At 30.3% G+C, this 16,733-nt stretch overlaps 1 protein-coding gene across 2 annotated transcripts in view; it reads left to right on the top strand.

The window, feature by feature from the left end:
• Positions 1–16,733, top strand: part of LOC131851319 (cGMP-dependent protein kinase, isozyme 2 forms cD4/T1/T3A/T3B) — a 120,909-nt gene that overhangs the window by 32,219 nt on the left and 71,957 nt on the right. For both annotated transcript variants that reach the window (XM_059201806.1, XM_059201807.1), the window contains exon 2: positions 8,353–9,096. In XM_059201806.1, the coding sequence (XP_059057789.1) occupies positions 8,609–9,096 (488 nt within the window). In that variant the 5' untranslated portion in view covers positions 8,353–8,608. The remainder of the gene's footprint in view (positions 1–8,352; positions 9,097–16,733) is intronic.

The following is a 16,733-nucleotide window of genomic DNA, read 5'->3' as shown; positions in this document are numbered from 1 at the left end:
AATAATCCATCACTTCTACTCAAGATATTTATGAATTTTAGGTAAATATATAATATTTTATTGTAAATCGGATAATGTAATACCCATCTAATGTAATAGTTAATAAAATATATTTTCTATGCGATTGAAGGAAACAACACTGCAATATTTTACTCTAATCGTCGTGATGATTTACCATGACATTAAAATAGTTAAGTATTCACGTTTCACTCCAGTACACGCCTTCTAATAAAGCCTTGCAGGTGTTGACTGGATAATAGGGTCGTATAAATTCATTTTACTATTATTCATATTTAAATTATTACCTAAATATTTTTATTTTATCTTTATCAATATTTATTTACTAATTTTATATTGAATAAGAATGGTGCTATAATGCTCTGACAGTATACGCGTCCGGGATACCAGTGGAAGTAGGATGCGGATAAAGTCATATCAGTTATTTTTTAATCCTCATTACTAAATCTCTACGCAGAGCCATTAATTTGTATCTGTTAAAAAAAAATAAAAAGGTAATTATTGTCGAAAGTACAGTCTAGGTCGGAAAATTCTGGGCTGCAAATATATAATGAGGATTCGAGTCGCCAAGGAAGGAAACCATCACTCATATTATATTTTTGTTGTTTATCGTCACTGGAGAATTCTAATATATTTTAAATATAGAGTATTAAAGATTAAAGAGAGTTTAAGTAAATTAACGTAAACGTCTATATATATACCTGCCGCTTTCTAAAACAATATTCCAAAAAGTATGTATATGTAGAGGTACTCGTTCACTTGTTTTATATGTCTCTTAATTGAATATAGCACTTATTAATTCTATGAAAAGCTTTACAATTACGCTCTTAAATTCCAAATTTAAAACTGTAATTGTAAAGCTTTTGATTATGTAAAATTACTCAGAAAACTGCGTCACTTGTAATTATTGTGTTGAAAATGATTGACGTTTATGCATAAGGCTATGAGCACGCACTTGTCCGTGGCTAAGTACTGTAGTAATGATGATAAATTAATGAAAATTAACAGGTACAGGTACATTATAATAGATACCATAGTATAATTGAACTGTTACAAATAATTAAGTTATGAAACCACTGAAAGATAAATATAGATTAATTTCTGTAGAATAAATGTTGAAATAAAATTTTATTAATCATTAAAAAGATGAATAAAATTTTATTTCATTAAAAGAATTACCTATTTTTCTATTGGCTTATATTGTTTTGGCCAATTTTAATATACGGAATGTTTAGCAGAGGACCTGTATGAGTCCAGCAGACAAACCTTACCACAAGTGAAGTCTGCGCATTTTGTATATCAGATAAATATTTATTTATATTTATAAATAATGAAATAATATTTTGTATTTTAATAATTGTAAGATATTAATTTGAATGACTGTATTCAAGAATATCATTTGACAGCTTTCGATTGTATTGCCATGAAATTTTATTTAGTCAGTACTTTAACAAAATTATATGATTCTGGAATTGGTCAAGAAAATATAATAAAATTGTCACCATACACAGTTTCATTCAGCATATCGAGAATATTATAATCGTATCCTTCTTAATAAGAACAAAGATATTTATGTTACCTATTTTTCTAATATTCTTTGTATAAATCGGTCAACGGAGTTCGTGGCGGATATCAATCAAATTGGTGATAATATACACTAAGCGATATGTATAATAACACAGGCTGTTTAGTGTATGTATGTTAACATATACAAAAACATTTAAACCCTCGTACAAACCGCGTGGTTACGTGATTAACTTAATATTTACCTTTGTTCTGTTTTGACAATGAATTTCATATGAAATTACTATTACTGTACTACCTGTCGCCCAATCTATCGGGTGTGCTATTGAACTCAATTATAAATAGCTTTATACAGTACCCTGTCATGAAAGTGGAAAAGGAACAATTGAACATGACCTAGCTATCACCGTTAATATGTTTACTTTTTATACATAAATTATGACTTTTCAGTAGGCATTATTTATTAAATATTCTTTTTTATTTAAAACTTTTTCTAATATTTACAAAATTAAGAAAACAGCTGTTTAACTAACACTTAAAAAAACAGAAGCCGTTTCGGTTGTACATAATCTTACTTCTGATAATTTTCTCTCGAATCATAATGAAAAGAATCTTATGTTATTTAATATCTGAGTGAAATATAATCAGATACATTTGTTCTATTACACTTTATATATTTTTAATGTTAGTATAAAGAAGTTTTAGACCTTGGAAGTTTGACATTTTGTCCTACCCAGCGCCTCATGATTGTGTGTATATGAGGTACCCTTTATATTGTCTTCTATAGATATTTATGTACACCCACCGGAAATGAACAATTAATACGGAACAAGAACACCCACTAACTAAACTGGGGTAAGGTTGCTTACCATTATCATATCATTACCTATGTATGTCATTAATATTTCTCTTTTTAAAAGAAAATCTTTCCATGTTTGGACAGTCAGTCTCCATGAACCTTGGATTGATTAATTTGATTTATAATGAAAACACTTCTAATTTATATTGGCTACGTGCCTCACACTTGGCCACACACTTATATAATAGGGCTATTGAAAGTTGACTTATTTTTAATGAGTATATTTTCACCGTCAATTTTTTATTTTTCATCGTTCTTATTTTTGGCTATTAATAATATATTTAACTCCGACAATCCACCAATCATTGAAGCAATAAACTAAACTTTCTATACCAAATTAAGGAGAGTGGAATTTTTATGCGATATATTTGGATCTGTATTTTTAGTATCGTCGTTATTTCATACATTACCTATCGTGAATCTAAGATTATGATAATTCATGTTATTTATTTCATCCAAAGATGTATTTTCAACTCACAGAGAAATTTTAGTACCTTTAACTGAAAATATTTCAAACCACCATTCTATCACAACACTTCCCGATGTTGTGATAGAATGATACTATGATATATCAGTAAATAGGTATGTTATGGATTTAGCATCCATTGTAAAATTTTCAACGTTGGTAGTAACTTAATATTATAATTTTATACTGTAGGTTTAAGTTATTTATTGACATTGGCAAGTGTTGATCTTAATGCGGTTAGGGACGGAAAATTTGTCTCGTGTACCGTGCATTATCGTAAACACCTATTATCCATGAAGTTAATGGCATTACAAATGTTTCTAACGCATTATCAGAGAGCACCATAATATAGCAATTAACAGTTATTGCTGTTCAAATGTCCTTTTGTAAGGTTTGCAAGTTATTACGTCACACCAAGATTTCTTTATTAAACCAACGTTGAAAACGATTACATTTAAATTTTTCAATTTATATACTTTTTTATTTTGAGGATTCTAACCATATACTCTTTCGTTTATTTGTTATATAATTTGTACAGTATTTGTTATTTTTCTACTTTCATTAATATTTTTAAATTTCTACCTATGCTTGTGACAATTACACGGATGAATTAAATACTTGCAAAAAATTGGATTATATCCATAGTAAAATTTATTATAGACACGGAAGTAAACTGTTGATTTCAAAAGTGTCACCAAAATCAATTCTCTAATTAAAATTATTACAAACATTACCAGAATTGCGATTCTGTTGACTAGAATGGACTGATTTTGAACAAATTTTGTAATTGTCACTGTGAATTTGCCATTTGAAGATATTAGTCATGAGATTTAGATAGAATATAGTTTAGATTAGGAAAATGACTGAATTTCAATAGATTGCCACTTCACAGGCATTTCAAATTAACTAAATGCCTGTGAACCTACGATTACTTACCGCACTTATAATCAAATTTGATTTATACAATAATATAGATTAGGATAATTCGTTCTCTAATCGTAATAATATTAATTCTATGTACAATAATAATAATTCAATCCAATGATTATTGTAGTCATTAATGGTTTATACACTTATCTAAATACAATGCATATGTTTATTACTTATTATTACAATATAACAAACTTTGTTTTTATTATGGAAAAAGTAGAATTCAGAATTATATTTGATAATTCTGAATAGGTAGGTACATTTTCATTATGAACACCTGTTCATTACAAGAATTTAGAGACACTTTTATAATTTCCTATACATATGGATATTAAAAATCATATTCAAATACACGTCCAAAAATAGCCATATTTTTTATATTGAAATTACAGGATACATATACTTTCATATAATATTAAAGATAGAATGGACATTTCGATATATGTTGTGAGCCTGTCATACTTATATGTATACCATTCCAGTTACGTTAAAAATATACGTATTTAACAGAACAATTATAAGTTTTGTATTAAATTCATAATCAATTCATTATATAGTATAAAATAAAGTCGCTGTCGCTGTCTATCCCCTATGTATACTTAAATCTTTAAAACTACCCAACGGATTGAAGTGGTAGAATTTTAATAGATAGAGTGATTTTAGAGGAAGGTTTATATATACAATACATGTACACCCGTGCGAAGCCGGGGCGAGTAGCTAGTATTCGTATAGATCGTTAAGTAATTATACTTTTAACTATTGAACAAATAATATTATATTATATAGCCCAACAAGTTGAATCACGTTTTATCTACTTGTAAATACTTCTGAAGTTTTCACAAGTTATAAGATATGGAAATAAAATGTATAAACAAAGTGAGCAATATAACAAACATTGTACCTATTCAGAAACCAATGGCCTCATGGACAGCGTTTTGTGAATCTATGGAATTTAAAGAATATGTCTAATAATTTAAATACAGATAGATGGTTAGCAACTTTCTAATATCCAGTCAAGCTATAAAGTAATACAGCGACCTCAAGTGCAGTTAGCGGGATCTTGTTGCCCGATACAAATTAAGAAACAGGTGGCGGTAATTGCAAATAAATTTAAAACAGTTGACACGCGTCCAATATCTTAATATATCTGCTTCTATGAATACTAAAAAGTATTTAAAATATACATAGTAAATAAGATAACAATTTTAAAAAAATACAAGTGATTTAAGTGACTTTTCTGCTACAAAAGTTTAGAATTTCAAAGCATTTACTGTATCTGTTGAACTATGTAACTTCAATGTAAAAAACTTAAGGTAAGAGTATGGCCTGGAGAGGCTCATCAAAAGTTTAAAATATATTTATTGGAGCTGTGTTGAACATAACTTATATTTATAATATCATCATCATCATTTCAGTCTGGTCACTGTTAGTGAATTTAATGACAGAAATTATGACGATGCGCATCCATCCGCTAGTTGCATCCATTTCCTCACAGCTACCATGAGTTTTTATGGGCTCATCTAGCATTATTCATATTATCAGTGGTTATTTTATATAGTTGTTAGAAGTCCTAGTACCTTTAATACCAGAGTATACTTAGAAATCGAATTTACATTAAAATAAAAAGTATAGGTACTAAAACAAAAGCGAGTGAATATATTCATAAAATGGAACATATTTCCTTAGGAATAAAGTGAAAAATTGAAAATATGTTTTTAGAAATTCGTGGAAGCTCAATCCCTAGAATTTTGTTTTGTTGAGTGTTTTAGTTTCATGAGTATTGTTTGTACTTTACTTTTGGGATGGTATACCCTTTATTAATATATAAGCATTATATTAAATCCACGTAGCCGAGGTTGGAGTTAGTTGGGTGCTGGTTCAATTCCCGAATTTTATAATCTTAAAATATAAAAAAATTGGAAAGAAATCCTTTTGAAGTCGGTAGTAGTATAGTGTATGGTAAATCAAATTAAATCAAATGAAAAATCATTTATGCATGTAGGACATTTTACCCGACTATGGGCGTCAAATTTTTTTTATTCATATTTTTAATTCAGTGTACAGATTCAACTAAGAACTGGCAAGAAACTCAACTGAATTTTTTAAAGCCAGTTTATAGAGGGTTTATTATTCTTTCTTCTGTTTCTTATTGTTGTATCATAAATATTGATTGTATGTAACTTAAAATATTGATTAAGGTTGTCATTGTTAAAAAAATGGATTTTCTTAATTCATCCTTATAATCAATTTCTCTCCACAAACTCGTCTTGACTAGATATTGAGAAAGATGTTATGTAGCAGATAACTTATCGGTCATGTGGTGAATTTCGTCATTAGTCAGGTGACCACTGATCACAGATTTGTCATTGATATAATGTGTAACATATTTTCCATTAATTCTTGACATGTTTATGTTATTTCATTGTTTTGCTTATCTACGAAAATGGGTTTATAGATATAACTGGAAGAGATTCTTGGATATTTTTGACATGGCCTTGTATATAGTCTTACCAGTAGTTATCGCAGCCAAGCTAACATCTGTCAAAATAATATATTACATACTATCTGTTTACTGTGACTTTGCTTGCGTGAACACCGTGTCGTGAGCTTTTTTAAAAAAAATATAATAGTAATGTTGATATTTTATCTTCTTAATAGATAATTATTCGAAATTAAGTATTTTATATTACTATTTATGCTAATATTATAAAGAGTCGATAGATCTTGTTATGACGAAAGTAAATTAAAGTGAAGTAAACCAGATATACCTGCAGATATTCTATCACTGTTTGAAAGGTCTTGTTTGTTACATGGGTTATATGGGCTATATTATGTTAATAGGTACAAAACTTACAAAGGTTTATATGTTTGTATCGACGTCAGGGTGCCTCTCTAGTGTACTTATATGACTAATGGATTTAGCCGAGGTAATCGTTATTGATGTTATTGTAATAATTGAAAATATATACAATATTATTCTTTATGTATGTTATTATTATGTTTTAATATTACAATTAAGCCTGTTATCAGACTGTAACAAATTCATCTACTTAAGAAATATTAATCTGTAGCAAACGGAGCGTCATCGATAATCAAAAGTATAACGAGTGCAGTAAACAATATTATTATATCTGTATGTTTATATGGTTCTATAAATCGACATCTACTAGTATTTTCTGATTGCAATGGAAAATGCATAAAGTCACTTATTGATAACCTTGGTGGTGTAGCGGCATATAGTCTAGTACTACGTCGGTTCGATCCCTCGAACATTTGTGTTCTATTTAATTATATATAATATTTACTTATATATCGTAGATAATCCTCAAATACCGTGTATATCAAGTACTTGACACCCTACAGTGTTTCAGGCGTCCTACGTAAGTACGCATTGTCGACCCGAATAATATAATACAAGATTTGCTTAGCCTAAAACTTGGTGGCAATGTTCAAAGTTGTGAGCGTTTTTTATTTATTTACTTATTAATGACATGTTCAATATTAATAAAATTTTAATATTAGACCAGTTATGAAAATTCTGTACGACATGGGAATCTTTAGAATAGAATAGAAAATCATTTATTCAAATAAACTTACATTGAAGCACTTTTGAATAGTCAAACATTTTTTTTTTTTTTTAATCTACCGCTCATTCGGAATGCTGTCTCATCACAAGAAGAACAAGCAAGAAACTTGTGTGTTGCTCTTTTAAATAATAACTTACAATTTAAGTTTAAGTGTGTGAATACAAACCACCGATTAGCACTAATTCAATTAAATACTCAAAAAGAAAAAAATATTGAATACATAACCAACTGGTTAAACAATTAATAAGAGGAAATCAGTCATTTAGAGCAGACCAGTCCCTACAAGCAGCACCCGTTCATATGACGGATAAATCACTGCGCTCGACCATATTTTAGGGAGCCCAATGACCCGGCCCACCACGCCGCCACAAGTCTGGACATTTTAGTGAGCATGACTACTCAAAACACCAGACCACGTCATAGCTACTCACAATTGCCATCTGATGTTTAAATTCACATTTCACATGTGCATGCGGCAATTAATACAAAACCCGCTACGCTTTCATATTTCTAAAATAATTGAATCAAGAAAGCAATTTTATATTGTATGCTATATAATTACATATGTTTCTTCTAGTTCGTCTATTAATAGGCTTTCTTACATAAAAATTGTTTAATATAAGATTTGAATTGCCTCTCTGTCAGATTTAGTGCAGATTCTGGCAGTTTATTAATAGAATAATTACTGACTTTGTGCAGGCGGCATTTAGGTAAAATTAGCTTATTTTTATTGCGTAAGTTTCTATTTGTACAGTCTTTAAGTTTTCTAAAACTGTCTAAAATACATGATATTCTCATAAATGTAGTGTGAAGAAACGGTGAGGATATTTGAATCTTTAAAACACTGACGTAATGAAACCCATACCATAAATAGAATCACAAATCTTTAATTGTAATATTACATGTTTTTAGTGTTTTATTTTGACAGGTGAAATAAAGCATGTGGAATAACAAAATGTAATTTTCAGGGTGTCGCAGAGGCACGCGAGGCTGACGGCACAACAAGAGGCAGGCGGCGTGCGCGCATCTGCACTGTATCGCTCGTCCGCGCCCGCGCCGCACGACTCGCACGCAGCCAGCCCACATACATCCTGCGCTTCCCCACTAAACCGTGCTCACAAACCGTTACAAAACATAGTGCTAGTGGACAAACGCGTTAACTTTACAAACCCAAGTGTAACCCGGATCCCCAGTGGTTCTGTGCAGTGCTCGGTAGCCGAGTGAATGCGCGTGTGTTTCGACAACCTCTGCTTTGGATCGTCACAGCGAGCTGCTGGTGACGATGAGCCGAGGTCGGTAGTGAATACAGGTGGAGGAGCGCTTACCGTGGCGCCTACAGTCAACGGAGACAGACGAGCGTTGAGCGAAACGTATAGAGAAGCTGAAATAAATGGTATAATGGGGACTCCGAGCGCGATGAATACAGACTCGGAGAATTGTGTTGCTAATGCAACGATAACTAATGATATGCAGCCCCTAGTCGAAAGAATTAGGGAGTTGGAGGCGTTGTTGAAGCAACGCGACCAGGAGATGTTAGAACTACGCTCGCAGTTGGATAAATTGCAGAGCGTGTTCCCTTATCAGCAGTATGTGAGGGGGTCCAGAGGACCCAGAAAACAGAGAGCTCAAGGTATCTCAGCCGAGCCACAAACGAGCTCATCACTGCAGGATTTGGCTCACCAGACGTTCCCTACTTATGATAAGAGTGACACGTGAGTATCTTTTTCATACAACATTAAAACCAATAACATTGTATTGTTCATTCAGTATAAATTAATCTAACAAACGTATTTTTTATCTGCATATAACGATATTATCGCGATAATCCCACATAATAACCTGAATGAATAATTCATAATTTAAGTATATTATTATTAGTATACAATGAATTAACTCAAGTAGCAGTACTAAAAATTAACGACGGTAACATTATCTGAGTTGTTGTTAATTTAAAAAGACAAGAAATTATAACAACTCTGTTTATTAATTACAAAACAATATCACAATATAGTAAATACCTGCGTGAAATAATAGATTTGTTATGATTTTTTGAATTTTTATTCTTTTCAGAGACAACTTTTAACTTTATTTTCGAATAATTTTCCTTTATTTAGTTAACAATGTACTAAAAATAATATTTCTATACATTTTAAAAATAACTGTTACGACACAATTACAATACGGATATATGCATTTTACAGATATTATAGAATTCAAACGAATCGTCAATGAATGCATTAGAGTTATCTTTTCTGTGCCCTTGACTCAAATATTTTTACATTAGTTAGTGTTTTGAATTAACAATATATCTAACTACATCGGTTACCACTATAACTTTCAATACTACTTTATTTTACTGTGAATTGACATATAATATTTTGTAATTTTATGAAGTACTTTGTATGAGAAAAATTCAAATAAGTAGTTATTTAAATTTTTCATTCAAATATATTTTCCAAATTCATATATATTATATGTTTAATCAAGGATTAATTTAAAATAAATGAGTTCTATTAACGTGAGGTATTCATTTATTGATTGGTCAATATATAAATACCTCACATTAATAGAATTCGTGTGTAGGTACTAATTTACACACATAACCTGAGATTGATGGTAGTAGTTGGTACTATATTTACAGCCTTATAATCGATATAATAAACTTTAGAAAACTTAAGCTCTGAAGGTATTTAAGTAGACGAAATTGAACTAGTAACATTCGGTCAGAACGTACGAATGTTACTAATATAAACAAAAGACCATTTTGAAATTGTTCATTATTAATTTTCTAATTATTCTGTACAAGACAAAAAGAAATTCAAGCCATTTAAAAAACACAACATTAGGTCACCTTATTTTCAATATATGACATATAACTGAAATAGACGTTTTTGTACTGTAATCTATTTAAATTAGTAATTCACATTTAGATAAAGCATAAAAGACTCATGTCATTACGTCTTTCCTGTCACTTAATGCGATAACTGCTCCCTTCTATTTTATCAGTATAAGCAACAGTCGGTAGATACTTGTAAATTAGTAAAACAAATATATTTATTAAAATTATTAAAGAACAATGAAAATTAAATTCTTTAAGCAAATGCTGGGACTTAATTTGACATAAACATCGTAAGTTAGATACTAGGTAGATATTGTTTTATTTCTAGTATCAGTATTTTTACAAAAGCTACTTCTCTGCTACGTACTATTTCTAGCAAATACTCAAAATATCGTAATAAGTACTACTTCTGTGTACAGCCTAAACCTTTTGACATCAAATCTTAAATTAATGAGTTTCATAACTATCTATAAATTATATCTGTCTAAATGAGCAGAAACTTCTAGTTAAAATATGAGCGAAGTCCAAATAGGCACTTCAACGCTAGGTCGTATTAGCGACAATATATATGATAAAAATAGTAGATGAAGCTGCTATATCTATTCAAACCCATATCTGTGATAAAAATAGTGTAGAAATAGACAAAAGTTTGTTTAAAATAAATGTGAAAAATTGAGTACGTGTGCCAAAATCTTTATATTCTGGGCATTTAATCTTACTCCAAAGCCGAGTTAACAATGTTCTATAAAGTATTACAAATAAAATAAAAAATCGATATATTTTTCCATTACACCGTGCAATCGAGGGAGCCTTTACAATAAATGATGTTTAAATAAGAAATAATGCGGTTTTAAAGACTTTCCATTAAACAAATGCTTATATTACTGATATTAGCTCCATATCGAAGTATCGTACTATTATTGTTACTGTAATATAGTTATTCTTCCCACAACGACTATTCTAAGAACGATTTCAGAACAGGCGCAAATTTCTTTTGCAATATGTACTTGATACTGTATTGTAATTTTGCAGGGTAACTTTAAGGCATAGCTCTGCAAAATTAGCATTTTATTTGGTAAAAGTGGCCATTTAACATGTGATAAGTTAAATACTTGTTAAAGTTGTAGTTTAAAAAAATACAAAATAGAGAATAATACTATTTCCTCTGTGTTATGGTCTAAAACACATACGGTCTTATTACAAAAAATCTGTTAAAACTCGGACGAAACGTGGTCTAAATGGTCGTGGTTTAAACCATTCCTGAAGTTAATACTTGGAATAAACCTAACATTATTACGAATCCAGATCTAACAGAGGACTACTTAGTACTACAGTTAAATCGTTCATTATGTATTCCATACAGAAATCAGTCACTCATGTCTGTCACCGTACAATTACGTTCCATTTTACCAGAAAACTGAAAAGATCAAAAATAATATTAGTTCAAAGAAAAATGTATAAACTAAAAATAAATTTATTTCTATTCATCTATGTCTTCATTATAACTATTTCATTAATATATAATATTTATTAATGTACTATTAGGCTGAAAATCAGTTTTAAATTACAAGTAGGAGTCCTATACGGAGAAAAGGAACGGCGAGATATTTTTATTGGATCGTTCGAATGGTGACTATTTCAAAGTCAAATGAGTGAAAAAATAACAAATAACGTCTTTTATATATTTTTATTGTCGTAAAATTTGCTTTAAATATTTTTAGTTAATATATTTTTAATTTAGTTAAAATATTTTTCCAAAAACTACAACTTACAATAGAATTTTTAAAATGGAGTTTGTATTTTTGCATTTAGACCACTGTTAAACTAGGGGCATCGCAGGTCTAACTTTAGACCATAGACGAATCACAATTTAGAGATAAACTTCATTTTGTAATAAGGAATATATTGGTGAATGGTTTATTACTAGTGCTAAACCAGGTTTATCTTTTTGTAATAAGGCCGTTGAAGTTTAAGAGCAAACATAAGCACAGTACGGGTATCATACCTGTAGTATTATAATGTGCTTATATCCCTTCCATTCTACTTATTATCACGACGGTTGTAAAACATATAAAATAATAAGAAATTAACATACAGTACCAATATAATTTAGGTAGATACTGTATAGGGATTCAAGAATAGAATGTTCAATGTCCAAAGGGATAATTAGTCAATACAGAATGGACAAAAAACAATACTCTATCCTTTCCCAAATTATAAAAGCAAAGCACGGAAGAACGATGATGATAAATTTCTAATTTCATACAAGCAGCTACAATTTTATTGTAGTTTTGTACTCGATTAATCAGTAACACTGTGTGATATTCAATATTCAAGAAAATAGACGAGCCTTAATTGACTTGTGTTTGTACATACCGTACAAAATTTGTATTTATATTCTTTATTGCACTTATATACATTGTAAGAAACAACATATTTATAAATAAAAATGTGAGCAAGGGTGGGCTTATCTCTGAAAGAGATCTCTTCCCGCCATCCTAACACTGTGACAGTGGACATATTTAGCGGATACTGGTAGTGCAAGAGTTCTAAATACACAAATAGAATATTACTATGTACAGTTAATAAATCTACATATTATAATACATATATAACCAGATACTATACTAAGTATATCAAAGCATATATATATGACTATATAAATACATAACGACCTAAGCATGTACATAAATACAATAAGCGATTAAATATTAATAAGATGATTGTTTTTGAAACAGCTTCATGTATTGGTAGAGAGGAAATAAGATTTTAATCTTTTTTTAAAAGTAGTGATGAAAAGATTGTCTTGAATGTACTTGGGCAGCTTATTCCACAAAGAAGCAGCTCGAAAAGAGAACGAGTTACCCATAAAATGGGTTCTACAGCTGCGAAGTTTTAGCATTCTGGACTGGACTTGACAGAATCGTTTTGGACGGGTTGGAGAAGGTAGTAATTGAAACCGGGAGCGAAGGTACGATGGAGAGTTGGGATTATAGAGTATATGTTATATAGAGTGGTAAGGATATGCATTTCACGTTGAAGATGAATAGGGAGCCATTTGGGAGTATTTAGGGTCTTAATATCATGAATTTAAGTCAAGACAAAAACTTAAAGTGTGATAAAAAGGACCATCGCTATCCACCTTCATTATCCACCTACGGGACCACAGGTGGTTAAAAAATATCCTAATTAATTCATTGACAAATATTTAAATTGGGAATCTGTTCATTTTTTAAGTCTGAAACATGATTATATCAAAAATAAGTGATATAAAAAAGAATGAATTATATTACTTATACAAAAAAATGACATTAACGTGTCAATCATCTAGGTAAATATCCAGATGTATGTATGTTTTGCCATCTTTAAATTGACCTGTCTGACTGCTTAATAATCGTCATTACATTTATGAGGGTTTCCAACACGGATGTTCTTAAAGCACCCTGTTCATAAAATGAGGGTCACTGACATGTTTACAGTCGCTTGACACCAGGCGAGTCGTATGCGTGATTGACACTTGTAGTTAAAAGAATTAAGTTTAGATAACATTCTGAATGCTTCCTATTTCGGCTTTACAAATAGTATAATATGATCTATTTAAAATATATTATTTACTTGAAATAAGAAAACCAATTCTAGAACCTATTAACCATATTACAAAGAAATTAGTAATTTTATATAAAAGAATATTTACTTCCATCTTCTGCGAAACGCAGATTAAATATAACTTATTTTTAAAATTTTAAATTACTAGTAAATTCGTTTTTTCGTTAACCTATTCGTTTTCCTGGTGTCCGTAGACCATATATTGTACAGTCTATGGACACCAGGAAATAAAAAAAAAATGTGATGGACATCGGTATATCACAGAGATAGACTCTATTTAAAAAGTTATCTATGAGAGTACCACGGGCTCACCTGTTTCAACCACTAAGCAATTAGCTTTCTGTTTTAATTGAAGATTGTAAGAAGGCAATGAAATTACAGGATGAAAGACTTCTTAGTCTTCGGCAGAGCAACACACGGACGTCCCCTCATATGGTCTTTATTACTGTTTTAGTATATTAGCGGCTTACCACATACTGGTACCATCAGGCGGACCGTCAGCTTATTTGGCATTCCAATAAAAAATATAATAATAGTTTATTATTATTATTACATATTAAATATATACTTGTCAGTTTATACGAATAAATCGATAAATTTAGTTTGCTATCAAAATACAATTTTAATTACATAACTAAATAAATATATACAGTCGTTAGTAATATGTCACGATATCTTTCAATGGGTATGTTATCTGAACTGTGATAAATAATTTAAGGAAAAGAAAAAAATAACCGTATCAACAACTTCAAATGTTGCAACTACTCGTACTCCACTCACCGTATATAGTATAAAACAGAAGTATTTTATAATTACAAAACTACATAACGTAGATTGGTATTTATAAAATCTCACAATTAAGTGTTGTTTTATTAATATACTACAGACCGTCCCTGGTTTCGCAAGGGTTGTAGAAAATTATATTGTAACTAAACCTTCCTTTGAAATTACTCTGTTGATAAATAAATCGCATTATAATTTGTTTAGTAATGTAAGGCTATCGCAAACATATAGACAAAACTGGTTTGGGATTTTGTTTTATAATATTATTACAGATATGAATTATTATTTACCAGATGTTTAAACATACGGATGGAAAGATAACCTGTGAAAGTTAAAAAATACATAGGAAGCGTAAGCGCAGTTATAACACGCATTTTCTAATTATATCGAAACTTAAAATTCTATTTATCCACCAAACTGCAGAAATTATTACTATTCCCCAAAATTTAAAAGCATAGTCAACAGAAAACATTATCCTGGCTATTCCCTTAAATAAAGTACACTTCGTTTGCGCAGTTACCTTTGTCTCGTCTATTTCAAGCAGCATCCTTTGTACGATATGTTTTGGTTGAAGAGCGAGATAAGGCAAAAAATTACAGCATGCATGACATCTTAATCCTCTAGAACAGCAACGCATGACTGTTGTCTTGTAACATCATATCTCCGTGGTTTAGATTGATGTGACACACCTGTGTTGTTCATGTATGTAGGGAACCGTTATCACTTACCATCAGTAGGGTGGGTCTTCAGGTTGTTTATTATTACAATTACATAAAGAAAAAATATTTAGTGACATGCCATAAAAATATTTACTGACTTGCCGTATAACGGTCGACAGTTTTGAAGATTATGTACACAAATCGATGATCATCTCCTTGATGATTATCGATGTCATGATTATGCTAAATATATTATATATCATAGACTATCATAGTAGTTATTAATTCCACATTCAAATTTAGGTTTTATTAATTAGGTATATAAATTATTCAATTGTTACAAAAATAGTGGAGGTAGGCTGAAGAGACTTTAGTCATTTTAAAAACATAATATTCCTCCAATTATTACGAAGAGACATTTTAAAAGAGTGTAACGAATTAGAATTGTAAATACTGCTATATAATAATGCTGTTAAAAGCATAACTTGCTGCTTATACCTATATATTGCAATCGACTGCTTGTCCCTCCAATTAAAACATTTAAACGGGTTAATGAAAAATACACCACATACTTCTACAAATTGTACTCAGAACTAATTAAAAAATGTATATTTTTGCCTCTCAATTATGTCTGTCAATTAAATTACACATGACCTAAGAAATCTAAAATCGTTGTGTAATCGATTATATGTAAAACAAAATTTGTCTTCTGATTCCATAATAATAAATCTTCAAGATTGTTTTCTCGTTATCAAGAAGGGTATATTAAGGTTTTAGCAACGCGTTCGTGGCACACCTGGTGTTTCAGGCGTCCATAGGTTACGGAAACCAGTTACCATTAGATATATGGGCCGTTGCTTGTTTCACACCGTTGTAGTATAAAAAATGAGGCAGTCAGTAGTATTACCAACTACCAATCTTACTCAGACAGTTTATTTAGTTTATTAAATAATATAAATTAACAATTATTACTAACCGTCAACGCTGTGGTGAACGTGACACGTTATATGTCTGCCTTTCGGTGATTATGTTTGAATCCAACGGCAATAGGCGAGCTAACCAATGTTACTCTGACTGTATGTTTAGTTTATTCAATAATATAAATTGACATAAAAGTTATATGGTGTCGAGCAGATATTAACTCAAAATCTTTGGTGGTCTAAGGTACTAGATCACGACGCTTTAAATCGAATTACTATTTATTAGTATTCGAAGCAGTACCACTGATTACCTCAAAACACATCCTAGTTGTAATAATGAGAATGCTATCATGAATTTAAAGAGAGTCATCAGTATGCGTAATGGTAGTATGCGGGAGGTATAGTTTTGGTTATTCTTATCCTTTACATCTTTGTAAATGCCTTCTATGGTGTACGTATAGCTCCCATGGATTTTACCTGTTTGTCTATTCAAACGTAATATACGTATGTCACAAAGATTATGAGGCAAAAATCCTAAAAGC

Source organism: Achroia grisella, unplaced genomic scaffold (genome assembly GCF_030625045.1).
Source record: "Achroia grisella isolate CSIRO2021 unplaced genomic scaffold, CSIRO_AGI_Agris_v1 utg782, whole genome shotgun sequence".
NCBI lineage: Eukaryota > Metazoa > Arthropoda > Insecta > Lepidoptera > Pyralidae > Achroia > Achroia grisella.
This window is presented reverse-complemented; position numbering and strand designations above follow the sequence as displayed.